The 16,782-nt window shown below is 39.6% G+C and overlaps 1 protein-coding gene across 13 annotated transcripts in view; it reads left to right on the forward strand.

The window, feature by feature from the left end:
• Positions 1–16,782, forward strand: part of PPP1R12B (protein phosphatase 1 regulatory subunit 12B) — a 223,797-nt gene that overhangs the window by 127,544 nt on the left and 79,471 nt on the right. For 10 of the 13 annotated variants that reach the window (XM_047840206.1, XM_047840196.1, XM_047840193.1 and 7 more), the window contains 5 exons: positions 2,785–2,875; positions 7,204–7,407; positions 9,535–9,724; positions 9,812–9,924; positions 12,351–12,392. In XM_047840206.1, the coding sequence (XP_047696162.1) occupies positions 2,785–2,875; positions 7,204–7,407; positions 9,535–9,724; positions 9,812–9,924; positions 12,351–12,392 (640 nt within the window). Of the gene's footprint in view, positions 1–482; positions 610–2,784; positions 2,876–7,203; positions 7,408–8,743; positions 8,834–9,534; positions 9,725–9,811; positions 9,925–12,350; positions 12,393–16,782 lie in introns of those variants that run through there. The other 3 variants (XM_047840202.1, XM_047840201.1, XR_007148087.1) reach the window with 3 other exon arrangements.

Genomic DNA, 16,782 nt, shown 5'->3' on the forward strand with positions numbered 1-16,782 from the left:
TAAAATTACTCTCTTAACAATTTTCAAATACATAATAACGGCATTGTAAATTATAGTCACCATACTGTATATACCCAGGACTTACTAATCTTATAAACGAAAGTTTGTACCTTTTGAGCATGTTCACCTACTTTGCTCACCTTCTACTCCCTGCCTCTGTTAACTACAAATCAGTTCTCCATATCTATGAGGTTGGTTTTTTGTTTTTTTTTTAATATTTCACATGTAAGTGAGATCAGATTTTTCTCCCCCTCTTGATTTGTATGAGTTCTTTATTTGGGACAGTAATCCCTTTTCAGATATATGATTTGCCAATAGTTTCTTCCATTCTGTAAGTTGCCGTTTCATTTTGTTGATGGTTTGCTTTGCTGTGCAGAAGCTTTTTAGTTTGATATAGTCCTACTTATTTATTTTTGCTTTTGTTGCCTTTGCTTTTGGTATCAAATCCGAAAAAATCATTGCCAAGGCCAACGTCAAGGAACTTACCTCCTATGTTACCGAATGTGACTTATAAAATTATTATTCTGTAATGAAATGTGTCACCATTTGGAAGATCTGCACCAATGTTTTCCAAAGGACCAGTGTACAATAACTCGAAGTCATGCATGGGTAAGAAGGTCCATTCAAAGCGCAAGATAGACCAATAGACCAATAAATTAACATGGTTTCAGATTCCACATTGTTGCTAATCTTTAAGAAACTACCACTTCAGTTTTGGTATAGTATCAAGGAAAAATGTCCATAATTACCAGCTATTATAATACTCCTTCCTTTTCCAACTACAAACCTGTGCAAGACTGTATATTCTTTATATATTTTAACTGAAACGCCATATTGCAACATATTGAATGAAGCATGTATGAAAATCCAGCTATCTCCTATTAAGCCAGCACTAAAGAAAATTTATAAAAATGAAATAAAGACTCTTGCTAAATTTTTTTGTTTTAGAAAATACAGTTATTTTTCATAAAAGGTAAGTTATTGATGTAACTTTTTGTAATAGGGCTGATTATTTTTAAATACGTAAGTGCATATTTTTTAAATTTCTGCTAAGGTAAATATTAAAAGATACACATAAACAAAAGTTCTTCGGGGGTTCTCAGTAATTTTTAAAAATGTAAAAGGGTCCTGAGACCAAAGAATTTGAGAATCATTGCTACAGATACTAAAATGACAATTAAAATATACTGTAAGAATTGGGGCACCTGGGTGGCTCAGTTGGTTAAGTGTCCAACTTCAGCTCAGGTCATGATCTCATGGTTCGTGGGTTCGAGCCCCATGTCAGGCTCTGTGCTGACAGCTCAGACCCTGCAGCCTGCCTTGGATTCTGTCTCCCTGTCTTATGCTCCTCCCCCACTCACTCTCTGTCTCTCTCTGCTTCAAAAATAAACATTAAAAAAAATGTTTTAAATATACTATAAGAATTTTATGAACAATTTTGTGCCACTAAATGTAAAAATATAAAGTTCTTTGAAAAACAAATACTACCAAAACAGAACATCTGACTAGGCCTAACTAAATCAATCAAAGAAATTGAACCCCTCATTTAAAACCTCCCATAAAGAACACTTGAGGGGCGCCTGGGTGGCTCAGTCGGTTGAGCATCTGACTTCAGCTAGGGTCATGATCTCATGGTTGGTGAGTTCGAGCCCCACATCAGGCTCTGCTGACAGCTTGGAGCCTGGAGCCTGCTTGGGATTGTGTCTCCCTCTCGGTCTTCCCCTCCCCCGCTCATGCTCTGTCTCTCAAAAATAAATAAATGTTAAAAAAAATTTTTTTAAAAGAACACTTAAAATCCAGATGTCTTCATTGTGCACTTTACTAATTATTCCAGGAGGAAACAACCCTAATCTTACATAAATTCTTATAGAAAATCGACAAGGAGAAAACACTTCTTAACTTTTATAACCTTAATTTCCAGACTTGCCCAGTTGTTATAAGAAGGGAAAATTATAGACCAATTTCTCTAATAAACAGGGATGGAGAAATCCTAAATTAAATAATACTGACTTTATATAAAAGTCAATCTATATAGGGGTACCTGGCTGACTCGTTCGATAGAACATGTGATTCTTGATCTCAAGGCTGTGAGTTCAAATCCCAAATTGGACATAGAGCTTTCTTTAAAAAAATAATAAAATAAAATAAATATTTCTTAAAAAAAAATACGATGCATCATGGCCAAGTTGAGCTTATCCTAAGAATTCAAGGTTATTTTATCATTCAAAAATTGTTCAATGTGATTCACCTTAGTAACAAAAAAAGAAGGAAAATAATAATAATCTCAATATATGGGGAAGAAACACATGTGATAAGTTTGACACACACTAATGATTAAAAAATAATTGATTAACTTCTCAATTAATTAATTGAGAAGCAGTGTCTACAGAAATCTTAGACATCACAGTAATAAAATGCTGAATGCTTTTTCTCTCTGAAGGCAGGAGCAAAGCATGGAAACTTACTATCATTACTCCTTTTCAACATGTCCTGGAGGTTCTGGCCAGGGCATTAAATCAAGAAAAGAAATAAAAATTGTAAGGATAGGGAAAGAAGAAATGAAATTCTCATTTCACAGATGACATGATTCTGCATGAAAAGTAATACATTTAAAAGTAATGTGTTGGATTATGCCATTTTCACTGATAGCGTTTCTATCATTTTGATTCTGCCCAAATTCATTCCTAGAGTGTAGAAATCACTTCAGTATGTGGAAGTCCCTTGTCATTCCTCAAGTACAGGTAGCAAAGGTCTTACTTCTGGTATTACTTTTTTTCTTTGCAGGTCATATCTGACTCCTGTACGGGATGAGGAAGCAGAATCTTTACGGAAAGCACGCTCCAGACAAGCTCGGCAGACTCGAAGGTCTACTCAAGTGAGTGTGACCTTCTTTTTTATGTCATTTTGTCTATCTTCCTTTCTGTTGGAGCTATGATGAAAAAACAGTAAGATGAGAGCCTTATTCCAGCCACTGTAGTAAAAGTTTTCACCGGTCTTAAATCTTACACTACGTGGTATCAGATGAAGTTATAGCTACACCTACCCACTCTCACTTTTATATCTCCAGGTTCAGAGCAGGTTTATCTCCTTTCCTTCACAAGACTCATCATTCCATTTGTGCTTAAGGGGCCACCCACATCTTAAGATCCCTAAAGGAGAACAGTTTGGCACTTCCTCAAAATGTTATATATACAGATACCATATGATGTAGCAATTCTACTCTTAGGTATCTACTCAAGGAAAATGAAAACATATGTCCACACAAAAACTTGTACAGAGATGTTTATAACAGCATTATTCACAGTAGCCCAAATCCCAAATTTAGGGTCATCTCTGAACTCTGGGTAGAGTTAACTTGCTACGCATACCAAACTCCATGTGTGGAGCTTGCAGGCTTGCTGTAGAGTTGAGTCCTGGGCTCCCAGCTGCAGCAAGGTTTAGCATTGTGTGGCTGGTTGTGCCTCAGCTCTCCTTAGCAGGCATAGTGGTAGTGGGCACAAGCTGAACCTTTGAGCAGACCAGATAAATTACGCAGTTAACATAACTGGAGAAAAAAAGAATACAAATTTCCGTTAACAGAGAAACGGGTAAACGAAATGTTATATATTCATACAGTAGAATATTATTTGGCAATAGAAAGAAATGAAGTACTCATACATGTTAATGCTACAATGTGCGTGAACCTTAAGAAAACCTTATGTTAAGTGAAAGAAACCAGACATGATTCCATTTATATGAAAATACCCAGAATAGGCAAAGCCAGAGAAAGAGAAAATAGATTAGTGGTTGCCAGGGGTGGGAGAGAAGGAGGGATGGGGAGGGGCTGCTGATGAACGTGGAGTTTCTTTCTGGGGTGGTAAAATGTTCCGAAATGAGATGGTGATGATAGTTGTACAAGTCTGTGAATATGCTAAAAATCACTGCCTTGTATACAGGGAGACCTCATTTTATTGCACTTTGCAGGTACTGTCTTTATATGTGTGTGTGTGTGTGTGTGTGTGTGTGTGTGTGTGTGTGTGTGTGTATACATATATACACACACACACACACACAAATTGAAAGTTCAGAGTTCAGTGAGATGCATAACTGCAGATGTGGAAATAGCAAGAGAACTAGAGTTAGCTGTGGAGCCTGAAGACAGGATGAAAGGCTGTGATCTCATGATAAAACTTGAACAGTTGAGGAGTTGCTTCTTATGGGTGAGCGAAAAAAGTTGTTTCTTGAGATGGAATCTACTCCTGGTGAAGATGCCGTGAAGATTATTGAAATGACAACAAAGGATTTAGAATACTATCTAAGCTTAGTTGATAAAGCAGTGGCAGGGTTTGAGAGGATTGAGTCCAATTTTGAAAGCAGTTCTACTGTGAGTAAGATGCTATCAAACAGTATCGCATGCTACCGAAAAATTGTTCATGAAAGCAAGAGTCAACCCACGCAGCACATTTCCTTCATTGTTGCCGTATTGTAAGAAATTGCCACAGCCACCCTGATCAGTCAGCAGCCATTAACATAAAGGCATGACCCTCCACCAGCAAAAAGATTATGACTCACTGAAAAGCTCAGATGATTGTTAGCATTTTTTTTAGCAGTAAAGTATTTTTTAATTAAGGTATATACGTCGTTTTTTGAACATAATGCTGTTGCACAATTAATAGACCACAACGTAGTGTAAACATAACTTTTATATGCACCGAGAAACCAGAAAATTTGTTTGACTGGCTGTATTGTGATACTCCCTTTATCACAGTGGTCTGGAATCAAACCCTCAATATCTCTGAGGTATGCCTGTACTTTTAAATGGTGGGTTTTATGATATGTGAGTTTGTTTCAATAAAGATGTTTTTAAAAGAAAAAAAATTCCTAAGGGAGCCATTGAAGTAGGGAAGAGTCCGATATAATCTGTGTCATATTTTGTGGAAGTCCACCATGCAGAGAACTGATGGGAGTGGTAGGCAAAAGTATGTTTGTGAAGCCAGGAAACTAGAAGACCAGTTAGGAAACTATTACAGTAGTCCAAGCTGGGAGTACCAAGACCTTGAACGCAGTATGCAGTGGTGAGGAGAAGGGAGAGAAAGCTGTGAATTGGCATTAAGGAGGCAGAGGACGATGAGCTGATGAAGCACAATTAAAAGGAGCAGCCAGAGAGATGAAAGTAAACCAGGAAGTAGTAACGGTGTAGAAGAAAATGAAAAGTCAGTTTCCAGGGGCCCCTGGGTGGCTCAGTCGGTTGAGCATCCGACTTCAGCTCAGGTCATGATCTTGCCATGGTGGCTTCGAGCCCATGTCGGGCTTTGTGCTGACAGCGCGGAACTTGTTTTGGATTCTTTGTCTTCCTTTCTCTCTGCCCGTCCCCTGCTAGCACTCTCTCAAAAAAAAAAAAAAAAAAAAAAAAAAAAAAAAAGAAAGAAAGAGAGAGAGAGAGAGAGAGAGAGAGAGAGTCAGTTTCCAGGTAAAAGGTGAAGGTAACAGTTTTAAATACTGCAGAGGTCAATTAAGAAAGCTGAGGACTGAAAAGGGGACTTTATAAATAGCCACAAGGTACCCTTGTCTTCCCTGACCTTCCCCAAATAGGCTAAGTATCCTTCCTTTGTAGTAATTATGACAGCTGTTATTTTATTTTTGCTTGATTATTATTTCTCTGTTTTCCTCTCTTGGAATATAACCTCCATGAGGACCAAGACTGACTATAATTTTTTTGTTTCGGTTTAGTTTCTTGTGGTAAAATATACATAACATACAATTTACCACTTTAACCATTTTTCAAGTGTGTGGTTCAGTGGCATTAAGTAATTCACATTATTTTGCAACTGTTACCACCGTCTGTCTCCAGTACATTTCTTATCTTCCCAAACTGAAACTCCATACCCATTCAACAATAATTCCATCTCTCCCCCCAGCTTCTGGCAGCCACCATCCTACTTCTTATGTCTATGAATTTACTAATCTAAGTACTTCATACAAGTGGCATCATCCAGTGTTTGTCCTTTGGTGGCTGGCTTATTTCACTTAGCATAATGTCTTCTAGGTTCATTGAAGTTGTGGCATATGTATCAGTATTTCATTCTTTTTTAAGGATGAATGATATTCCTCTGTATGTACCACATTTTGTTTATTCACCCGTCTGCCAGTGGACACTTCAGTTGCTTCCACCGTTTGTATGTTGTGAATAATACCGCTATGAACGTGGGCAAACAAATGATCTCTCTGAGACCCTGCTTTCACTTCTTTTGAGTAAATTCTCAGAAATGGAATTTGGTGGATCATATATTCTGTCTTAAACCTCACATTCCATTATACCCAACTGCTTTCTTATGTCTTTTCCACTAGATTAAAAGGTTCTTGCGTACAGGAACCATTTTGTCTTTGTAGTTCCAGTGCTTAAAGACACTTAGTAATTTATTAAGAGAGTGAGTGACTAAATTCATGATTAGTTTAAAAACAAACAAACAAGTTGTGGATATAGTACCTGCTCAACTACCTTCCCGCTTTAGAACTCCCATCTCCTGAGGACTTGAGCATATAACTGCTTGAGTTAGAATCCGTTCACTCTGGTCCTTACTCTCTTTCTCCCTTTTTCTACAGATGCCTCCTAATTGCTTTTCTTCCGTATGGCTGCTCCTGAGAGCCTGAGGGAAATATCAATTATTGGAAAGTTTCTGTGTGACGTTCCTAGAGTTACTTAGAAAATCATCTCAGAGTAAAGCTAGTTTAGGTCGTGTCATGTTTTTGGTTGGCTGGCTTTTGTTGTTGTTGTAGCCTGGCTCTGAACTTTCACCTTTTTGGAGCTGGTTTTTCTTCCCATAAGTAAAATTAAGTTTTTCTAGTATCTGCTCTTCAGAGAATCTCTCTTGACAACTATTTTCTCTTGGGAGGGTATGGAGCTTTCAGACAAAGATGTTGCAAACTAGGGGTATGAGAGAAGTACATCTACAACAGACAGGCATCAGTGTTGCCCTGTTTCCTGGAACTCAAAGTGGAAAGCTAAGTATTGCATTTGAAAGGTACCTAGACTCAGGCTGGGCTCTGTGCACACTGAGGTGTTCATTTTTAAGCATATCTTGCTTGAAATGGCCTCATGCATTTGGGGAGCTTTGATACTGGACTTTGGTACTACCAGATCTTTAAGGCGGTTTCCCTGCTCATTTATTAAGAGTTATTCCTTGGTTAGAGTGAAACTTCCCTGACCTTGTGCCGTTTTCCCAGGGCGTGACACTAACGGACCTTCAAGAAGCAGAAAGGACATTCAGCCGGTCGAGGGCAGAACGGCAAGCTCAGGAGCAGCCTAGCCAGAAGCCTGCGGGCACTGAAGGGCTTGAGGGAAGCACAGAGAAGCATGAGCCCTCAGCAGTCCCGGCAAAGGAAGCTGGCGAGAGCTGTCAACCCTGGGGCGGGAGTCTGGATGAGGAGGTAAGTCACTTTTGCGGGCATGTACTGTGCTAAAAGCAGGGACATTAACGTGGGGAATCCCTTCCTCACTGATCAGTCAAGCGCTGTGCTGCTTTATCGTGAACAACTCCTAGAAAACACTGATAATGTCTGTCTCTAGTTGGCAAACCCGTGTGACTGAAAGAACTCAAGCTATCAGTCCTTAAGCGATCACTTGTTTCCTCTTGGAGTTAACTAATGCTTATTTTTTATCCGGTTTCATTGAAATGGTGACACGTAACATTTTATTCGTTTTAGGTGCACAACATAATGGTTTGATATTTATAGTGAAATGATTACCTAAGTTTAGCTAACTAATTCTTAAACTAATGATGTCTTTCTATCCTAAAAAGAGAGGTTACAGTATAATAAAAATACAAATAGAAATGTGAGGATTTATTGAGTGTTTACTGTATCCTGGGCATTATTTCAGCTCCTTCATATGTATTAATTCATCTAATCCTCAAACAGCCCTCTGAGCCCTCACTTTAAATATGAGGAAATTGATGGGGCGCCTGGGTGGCGCAGTCGGTTAAGCGTCCGACTTCAGCCAGGTCACGATCTCGCGGTCCGGGAGTTCGAGCCCCGTGTCAGGCTCTGGGCTGATGGCTCGGAGCCTGGAGCCTGCTTCCGATTCTGTGTCTCCCTCTCTCTCTGCCCCTCCCCCGTTCATGCTCTGTCTCTCTCTGTCCCAAAAATAAAAAAATAAAAAACGTTGAAAAAAAAAATTAAAAAAAAAAAATAAATAAATATGAGGAAATTGAGTCACAAAGAGGTTAACTAACTTGCCCAGTGTTTCACACAGATGAGAAGCCGTTAAACAAGAACTTGAACATAGCCAGTCAGGCTCCAGAGTGCTCTCTCAGCCATGATTATATTGTTCTCTAGACTCCTACAAACCTGATTTTACAAAGCACCACTCAGTCCCATGCCACAAGATGTCACTATTAAGGTAGACATGTTAACTTCTGTTCCCTTTCTCAAATAGGGTTATGTTTAGGGTGAACGTAACTCCTCCCGGTTTACCTCGGATGGTTCATATTACACCTGTTATCTCTGTAATTAGCGATACCATTCATCTTCACTCTGAGAAGTGTCTCAATTGGGATGTTAAATTTTACCATTACCATAGTTAGAGGAGAAAGGAATCCCCTTGGTCCATTGCTGAATGGCTAAGCTATATCAACTAAGTAACTAAGGTTATTTTGTTTTTTTTCTGTTTTTTTTTTATCTGCTACTGTTTATTTGTTTATTGAGTACTTATTACTAGCTACTGTTCTAAGCACCTAACGTACATGATCTCATATAATCCTCACAGCCCTCTCTAAGGAAGATATTATCCCTCTTTTACATATGAGGAACCTGAGGCTCAGAGAAGTTAAGTAACTTATTCAAGGCCACACAGCTAGTAAGTGCTGAAGCTAGAATTTGAACCAAGTTCTGTTGGATTCCAAAGCTTACTATATTTTATTGCTTCTGTCTTTATAAACAAAAAAGTATACAATCTCTACATGTAGCAATAATTATCTGTGCATCTGTAATAAACCAAGTTAAGGCTTATTATCAGACTCTGTCTTTTTCATTGGGAAAAAAAGTTCAAAGGGGAAAATGGGAATTTTTTTAAGTTTCAGTAAGCCTGTTATGGCAGTTTGGTAGAATATTCAAAAATTTGTAGAATGCTTAGATTTGGTCTCTGTTCTTAGGTAACTGTATTGTTTCTTCATATTCCTGAACTTCTAATTTTTCTACTAAAACCTTGCCTTTCAGTGCTCCATCTTGAAAAGGCCACCATTCTTCTTATTTTCATTCCAAAATCAAAGGAATTTTTATTAACAAGATTAGTGTTGCCTCGTGCCCTTTGGTCGATTTAGGAAAAATTTTCCTGGCTGGGCTGCTATCAACATGATGGTATTATCAGAGTAGGAATCCAGAAGCTGTTTCCTTTCTGGCTAACTAACTAACTGTAGTTCAGCTCAGTGGCTATTTATTGAGCATCTACTATTAGTAAGCATCTTGGTATAGAAAACAAGCCCTTCTTTAAGAAGCCTGCTCTCCTTATCATTTGGTTGGACTTGACCTCTAACATCTCACCCTGTGGATTATTTCCAGCCTGTCTATCGTCGCCTGAGGTATTCAGCTCAGCCAGACAAACCCACAACACCAGTGTCTCCTTCTGCATCAAGACCCACTCTCTACACCAGTTCCCATCTGCTACGGACAAGCAGATCTTCAGTCCCTGACTCTGAGAGTTCAGAGACCACCACAAACACTGCAGTTGCAAAAGAAATGGACAAAAATGGTATGTGGAGCTTCAGAATATGCAAGCTCCTTGCTAGTGTGCCTGCCCCAGATTCCTAAGATCACACTTTGTTTTATCTCTGGCCAGAGAGTGAAGATGCAGATGTGGATGATCAGTCCTCTAATAGACTGTCCATCCGTGAGAGGAGGAGGCCCAAGGAACGACGAAGAGGCACAGGCATCAATTTCTGGACAAAGGATGTGAGTGGATTGGTCCATGCTGGGACATATCACATCACCCGTGGCTGTTGTCCTTTATGTTGACTTAAAAAATTTTTTTTTCAACGTTTTTTATTTATTTTTGGGACAGAGACAGAGCATGAATGGGGGAGGGACAGAGAGAGAGGGAGACACAGAATCGGAAACAGGCTCCAGGCTCCGAGCCATCAGCCCAGAGCCTGATGCGGGGCTCGAACTCACGGACCACGAGATCGTGACCTGGCTGAAGTTGGACGCTTAACCGACTGCGCCACCCAGGCGCCCCTATGTTGACTTTAAAAAAGAGAGAACCTCATGTGGTCCCATAAATCTTGCAGATTATCAAGACACATTACTGAGGAAAAAGAAGACTCACCTAGTGTGGGACTCGTTTGGTGTATTCTTGGCTGCATGCCCACTGCCTAGAACAGTAGTACCAGGCACATAGTAGGCACTCAGTAAATAATTGGTGAAGAATGAAAAAAAACTGAAAATCAACAACAACCATGTAAGCAAATATAACAAGGGAATAAGCTTGTCCAATATCAGCCGTTCTCCCTAATATTGCCCAAAAGTCATGCAGGTAGACAACAATATCTTAATATCACATATGAGCAGAGACTCTAACAAAATACTTTAGGAGCATTACAAGAATTTCAGGGAGCTTAAAATCTGTTTGTAACACAAGTTCATCTGACTCAATTTTACTCTTTTGGAGGAGAAAAGAAACAATATGAACTAGATTAACTTTGGCTTTAAAATAAAAACAAATGTACCAGTGCTTACTAACTGCAAACACACATTCAGTACTTTAATTCACCCTCTTGTTCTATACCCTTCTCTCTTTTTTTTAAGTTTATGTATTTAAGAGAAGTTATTTAAAAAATTTTGAGGGGGCGCCTGGGTGGCTCAGTCGGTTGAGCGTCCGACTTCAGCTCAGGTCACGATCTCGCGGTCTGTGAGTTCGAGCCCCGCATCAGGCTCTGGGCTGATGGCTCAGAGCCTGGAGCCTGTTTCTGATTCTGTGTCTCCCTCTCTCTCTGCCCCTCCCCCGTTCATGCTCTGTCTCTCTCTGTCTCAAAAATAAATAAATGTTAAAAAAAAATTAAAAAAAAAAAAAAATTTTGAGGAGCACCTGGGTGGCTTAGGCAGTTAAGCATCTGACTCTTGCTGTCGGCTCAGGTCATCATCTCATGGTTCATGAGCTTGAGCCCCATGTTGGGCTCTGTGCTGACAGTGTGGAGCCTGCTTGGGATGCTCTCTCTCCCTCTGTCTCTGCCCCTCTCCTGCTCGCTCTCTGTCTCTCAAAGTAAAGAAATAAACAAAATTTATTTTGAGAGCAAGAGAGAGAGAGAGTGAACAAGGGGGGACAGAGAGAGAGAGGGAGAAAGAATCCCAAGCAGGCCTCATGCTGTCAGCATGGAGCCTGAGGTGGGGCTCGAACCCAGGAACCGTGAGATATGACCTGAGCCAAAACCAAGAGTTGGATGTTTAACCAACTGAGCCACCCAGGAGCCCCTCTTCTATACCCTTCTCACTCAGCTTTGTTATTGGCATTTTAAAAAATGTTTGTTTATTTGTTTTGGGAGAGAGAGAGAGAGAGAGATCACGCGTGTGCAAGCAGGGTGGTAGTGGGGAGGGCAGAAAGAGAGAGAGAGAATTCCAAGCAGGCTCCATGCTGTCAGTGCAGATCCTGTCTCAAGGTTCGATCTCATGAAGTGTGAGATCATGACCTGAGCGCAAATCAACCAGGTGAGCCACCCAGGCACCCCTGTTATTGGCATTTTAAAAATTCAAGTGACCAATAATCAGGAGGTCCCTGAATACCAATGATCATTTGAAAGTTAGATGAACCATTCAGTGAGACAAGAAATGAGACGGTATATAGTCATCTGTTAGAAACTATTTTTTAGGTAAAAGTATCTCTTTTTTTAAAAAAAAAAAAGCTTTTCAAATTTATTTTTTATTTATTTTGAGAGAGAGAAGGCGAAAGAGAATCAAACAGGCTGTGTGCTGTCAGCGCAGAGCCCGACACAAGGCTCGATCTCATGACCATGAGATCAAGACCTGAGCTGAAATCAAGAGTCGCACGCTTAACCAACTGAGCCACCGAGGCACCCCGAAAAGTATCTCATTTTTATAGGACCAAACAGATAACTATTGACAGAGATGAAATAAAGTCTGTCTTTCTTAATGACCCCCCTTTTCCAGCTATGGCTTATTTGACGTTTTTAATGACAGGCAATGTTCCGAAGCTGTCTGCCTTTGGCGGCTGTTAAAAGCAGCAGTAACAGAGCGTCACTTGGCAGTCAGTTCTCATTGCCTATGTTTGAAATGCCAAGATGCATAATTGATGGGAGCTGACCTTGTTGCTTTCAAGGATATCTGTGACCATGGTCCTCTTGTTTTTCTCCCTCCTTCCTTTTTAGGAAGATGAAACTGACGTCTCTGAAGAGGTAAAAGCAGCACTGGTAAGTGGCAAGTCAGTGAGGCCTGTCCCTTTTGGTTCAGCCTTTCTCATGTGCATACACTTTTAATAGAAAAGAGCAGGCCCTATGCAGATTTGCATTGAGGGAGAGTTTGGAGGTAGACATCGCTCTGAGAGATGTGGCCGGTGTTGGTTGGTGGTATTGTCTCAGTTGCTGTAACAATGCCCATGCTCTTGAGCAAGTTTCCTGCGTTTCTCTATGCCTTCTGCTGATATCTCACACAGTTGTAGGATCTGTCTGTTTTTTCTCTCCTGTGAATATGTTATTGGATTATAGAAAGTACTTGGAAATCTTTGGAAGAAAATTGAAGAGTGATACTATTTCTTTATGGATCTACACTTATATATAGAAAGGAACATAAATGTGAAGAATGCAAACATTACACAATCCAAAAGCTACTTATATTTGACTTTGAAATAAGATTAAACCCTTGACTCTTCTACAACTCCAGCCTAGCATCCAACTTTTCTCTGTGGTGCGTAGCCCGGGCCCAGCTTTCTTGAAACTCCAGGTTCCTGAAAGCCACTCAAACATGACAGAAAGTTAGTGGTTCCCTTATTAGTACTGTTGTTCAGGAAGGAATGTGGTTTTGACTAAATGAATTGAGACTATATGTACATTTTTATTGGAAATTATGTAAAAAGATGGCCTTCTTGTACCCTACAGTTAGTTGAAAGTATGTTCTCAGAATATATTTGATAACCCATCTTGAAAATTGACAACTAACTCATTCTTAGCAGAAGAGATAAAAATACTATATTATGCCATTGACCTGCCTATATCTTAGTCAAGATCCAAAACAGTCAGTAGTGGCCTTCCAAAAAGCAATGCCCAGGTGACTAATGGTGACACAGGTAGGAATTGCCTACTCTTGGTTGAAGCTAGGTGACTTCACAAAGATGAGCTGTGTCAGGTGGAAATAGCACAAAAGAGGTTCTGTTGGAGCAGGATATGTGAGTGTGTGTGTGTGTGTGTGTGTGTGTGTGTGTGTGTACGTGTGTGTGTTATTTGCACGCACAAATAACAGTAATTCTTCAGTTCTTCAAGGGGGGCTGGGAAAGGCTTTTGGAGACACAGAGTGGATGTAGGAAAGTTGCTTTGGGGAATTATAAGATACCTAAAGAGAGGATCTGCATAATAGATTATAGAGCACTGCAATGGACTGTAATCCCTTGAGAGTTACAGAGGCCATTTAAATCCATAAAGGGAATAACAACAAGGACGGCTTTTGTTGTGACACAATGTCTTTTGTCAGTGAAAATCTGTGTCTCCACCTTTCCAAAGCACTTGGCATGGGAAAATCCTAACATAGGGCACCAGGTAAGGAAAGCTAAGATGTTCTTGATGCAGTGCTTCCCAGAGAATTTCATTTTAGGACAGTTGACTGAAAATTCTAGAAAGGATTTTCTGATTGGTGAGGAATCGCAGAGACTACTGAGGTTTGACGTGAAAGTCATTTGTCGGACTGAGAAACATTTCACTCATCCAGTTGCTTGAGGCATCTACTAGTGTCTACCATGTGTCAAGCCGACTCCAATGTGAATCCTTAGAGAAGAATAAATAGTCTGTTATCTCTAGAATGGTCACTTTGAATGTATGCCGGCAAGCCAGAGTTGGTACAGGCCCATCTGCATCCCTACCAGCCACGTAGAAGGAAAGACTGGTGACAAGTCAGCGCAGGGTGAGGAATCCTTTAAAAGGCATACATTTGCTTGATTGATGACTCAAGTTTATTTCAATGAAACACCCATCTGGGCCCCACCATCTCCTCGGGCTGCAGACTGTGTGAGGGGAGGTAGGCCAGCCCAGGTGAGCGCAACCAGCCCAGCCCTAGTCTTGTCTGGCTTCTGTTAGATTGGGTTACAACTTTAACATTACTTAACTGAAGAAGAAAAAAGAAAAAAAAAAAAACAACACACTTAACTGTTCTTCTCCCAAGTACTCTCTTCTAACACTAGCAGGCATGATGCCATTATCACCATATGGATCCACAGAGCAATAGGCCTGGCCATGGCCCAGTGTAAATTGCTGCAATTCTACTTCAAGGCGATCAGTAATATCTTAGGACCATTCTTTCTCCCCAACTTCCGTGTCTTTCCATCAGGCAGCGGAATTGAGCCAGCCAAAGGAGGGGGCATTCTGTTGAAAGGGCATTGTTAGCTAATCAGCATGGATACTGCTGAGAAGGCAGGGCGGTTCCTTCTTTTCTTGGTTTCTGGTTCAGTGAAACTATATATGCTATTGAGGTCATGACAGCACCCTTCTCTTTCTTAGCCTATTCTTGAAGTGTGGCAGAATCTATTATTTTTAAAGGTTTTTCTTTAAAGGTAATTCTTCCCAAGACTATGGCATATACATACATATATATATATAATGTATATATTATATACATATATTATATGTATTGTATATTATATATTAAATTAATTAAAAATAATATTAAATTAATATAAATATTATAAAATATTATAAAATACTTTTAATTATAAATTAATTGTAAATTAATTAAAATTAATATTAATTCTTCCCAAGACTGGCATATATATAATATATATCTCAAATATATATATATTTGAGATATAATTCACAATCAATAAACTGCACAGAACTTAAGTGTACTATTTGATGAGTTTTGACAGTTGTATACACCAATGTAAAGACCACTCGAATTAAGATATAGAACTTTTCCATCACCTTGAAAAGTTCCCTCATGCTCCCTTCCCTGTCCCAAGAGGCAACCACTCTTCTGATTCCTATCACCATGGATTAGTATTGCCTGTCCTTGCATTTCATATATATGAAACATACAGTCATATTTCATTTTAGGAGTAGAAAGGAAACTTTACTAGTTATTATCCCTATCTTGTGTTCCAGTCAGGGTTAGAATTAAGTACAGATTTTGTTTCCTCCTTTTAAAGATTTCAGAAGAAGATTCTTTGACCTCTCACCCATGTATCAGTAACAACAGCATGGTTAAGAAGACCTTTCTATTGTTTAACCTAAATCCCAGTTGGTATTGTTGAAATACATTTCTTCTTTTTGTGCACCCATGCTAGAAAAATGTAACCAGCACTTATACACAGGTAAGATTTATTGCCAGGAAGGGCCCTGATATTTGTTAGCAATTACGTGTTAAGAGAAAGACCAGTCGTGCATTTTTATGGTGGGGACACCAAGGAATGATACTTAGAAGGCTGGGGATTTTGCTTAAGCCCGGCATACTACATAGTTTTAGTCAGAACCCATTTCCATTGGAAAATCCATGGACAGGTGAGACTGGCAATGGATATATAATGTCTTAGCACCTCCTTGACAGGTGTGTTTAGAGCACATCTGTTAATTATTCACATAGGTATGTAGTAGATATTTCCCAGAAGCCTTAATATATCCATTATCTCGCTAAGTGAAAAAAGAAACTGTATCTAGATCTTAATGTGAGGAAGAAGGGTATTCCAGTGATATGTAAAAAAAAATTACATATTCAGGACTGTGTTTGTATTCTTTACTAGAGGTAATTGCACTGAATGTTTGCTCTGGAAGGCACAGTCGTTGGCACACTGCAGAAAGTGATGGCCATTTGGCATCTTTCCATCTTTTTTTACCTACCTCTTTGGCCTGCCTTTCTTTTGCTTAACACTGAGTTTATCTACTGCATTCTTGCTGTTTTCCCCCATTTACTCCTCTGGAGCAGACTGTTTGCCAAGCCAATTCTGTTGTATAATTAAATTTATCACTAGAGGGCACAAGTGGTCAACAGAAAAGATGCTGATGAACAGAATGGTGCCCTAAAGAAGCTGAACAGTAGACAGCTTCTTTTGTTTTAAAGGGATTTTGAAAGAACACTGCTTGTGTAGTAAAGTTACTTGCCTCCCAGCTTTTGGGAATTTTGAGATAACTTGAGTTAGGGACCTCATGTTATAGTTAAGAACACTGAGACCCAAAGAAGTTAAGAAGTATTCAGGGACATGAAGACTCTGTTGGTTGAACACCCTGTACCCCTGCATCAGGGAACCTTCTTATTTGATTTTAGTGAAACAGACTTGAAATTGGGGCTTACATCCTTCTGCATTCCCTATTTATCCATTTGGTTTTTTTACTCAACAGATTATATGTTCCAAATGACTTGCTAGGAGTATCTCACTTCCTTAAGTGAAGGAATTTCTCCTTGAAGGATGACTAAAAAGCCTACTCTGAGTATCAAGATTCAGTCAGTGGGTAGAATATCAGCGTTCCTCTGTTGTCCTTGACATAGATAGGTACTTATATCTTTCATGAAGTAAGAATTTCCATACAAGATGCCTCCCTCAGCATCCCTATGCTCCAGCCCTGTTGCTTTTAGGCAAGTCAGTCTGAACAGAATCACTGAAACCTC

Source organism: Prionailurus viverrinus, chromosome F1 (genome assembly GCF_022837055.1).
Source record: "Prionailurus viverrinus isolate Anna chromosome F1, UM_Priviv_1.0, whole genome shotgun sequence".
NCBI lineage: Eukaryota > Metazoa > Chordata > Mammalia > Carnivora > Felidae > Prionailurus > Prionailurus viverrinus.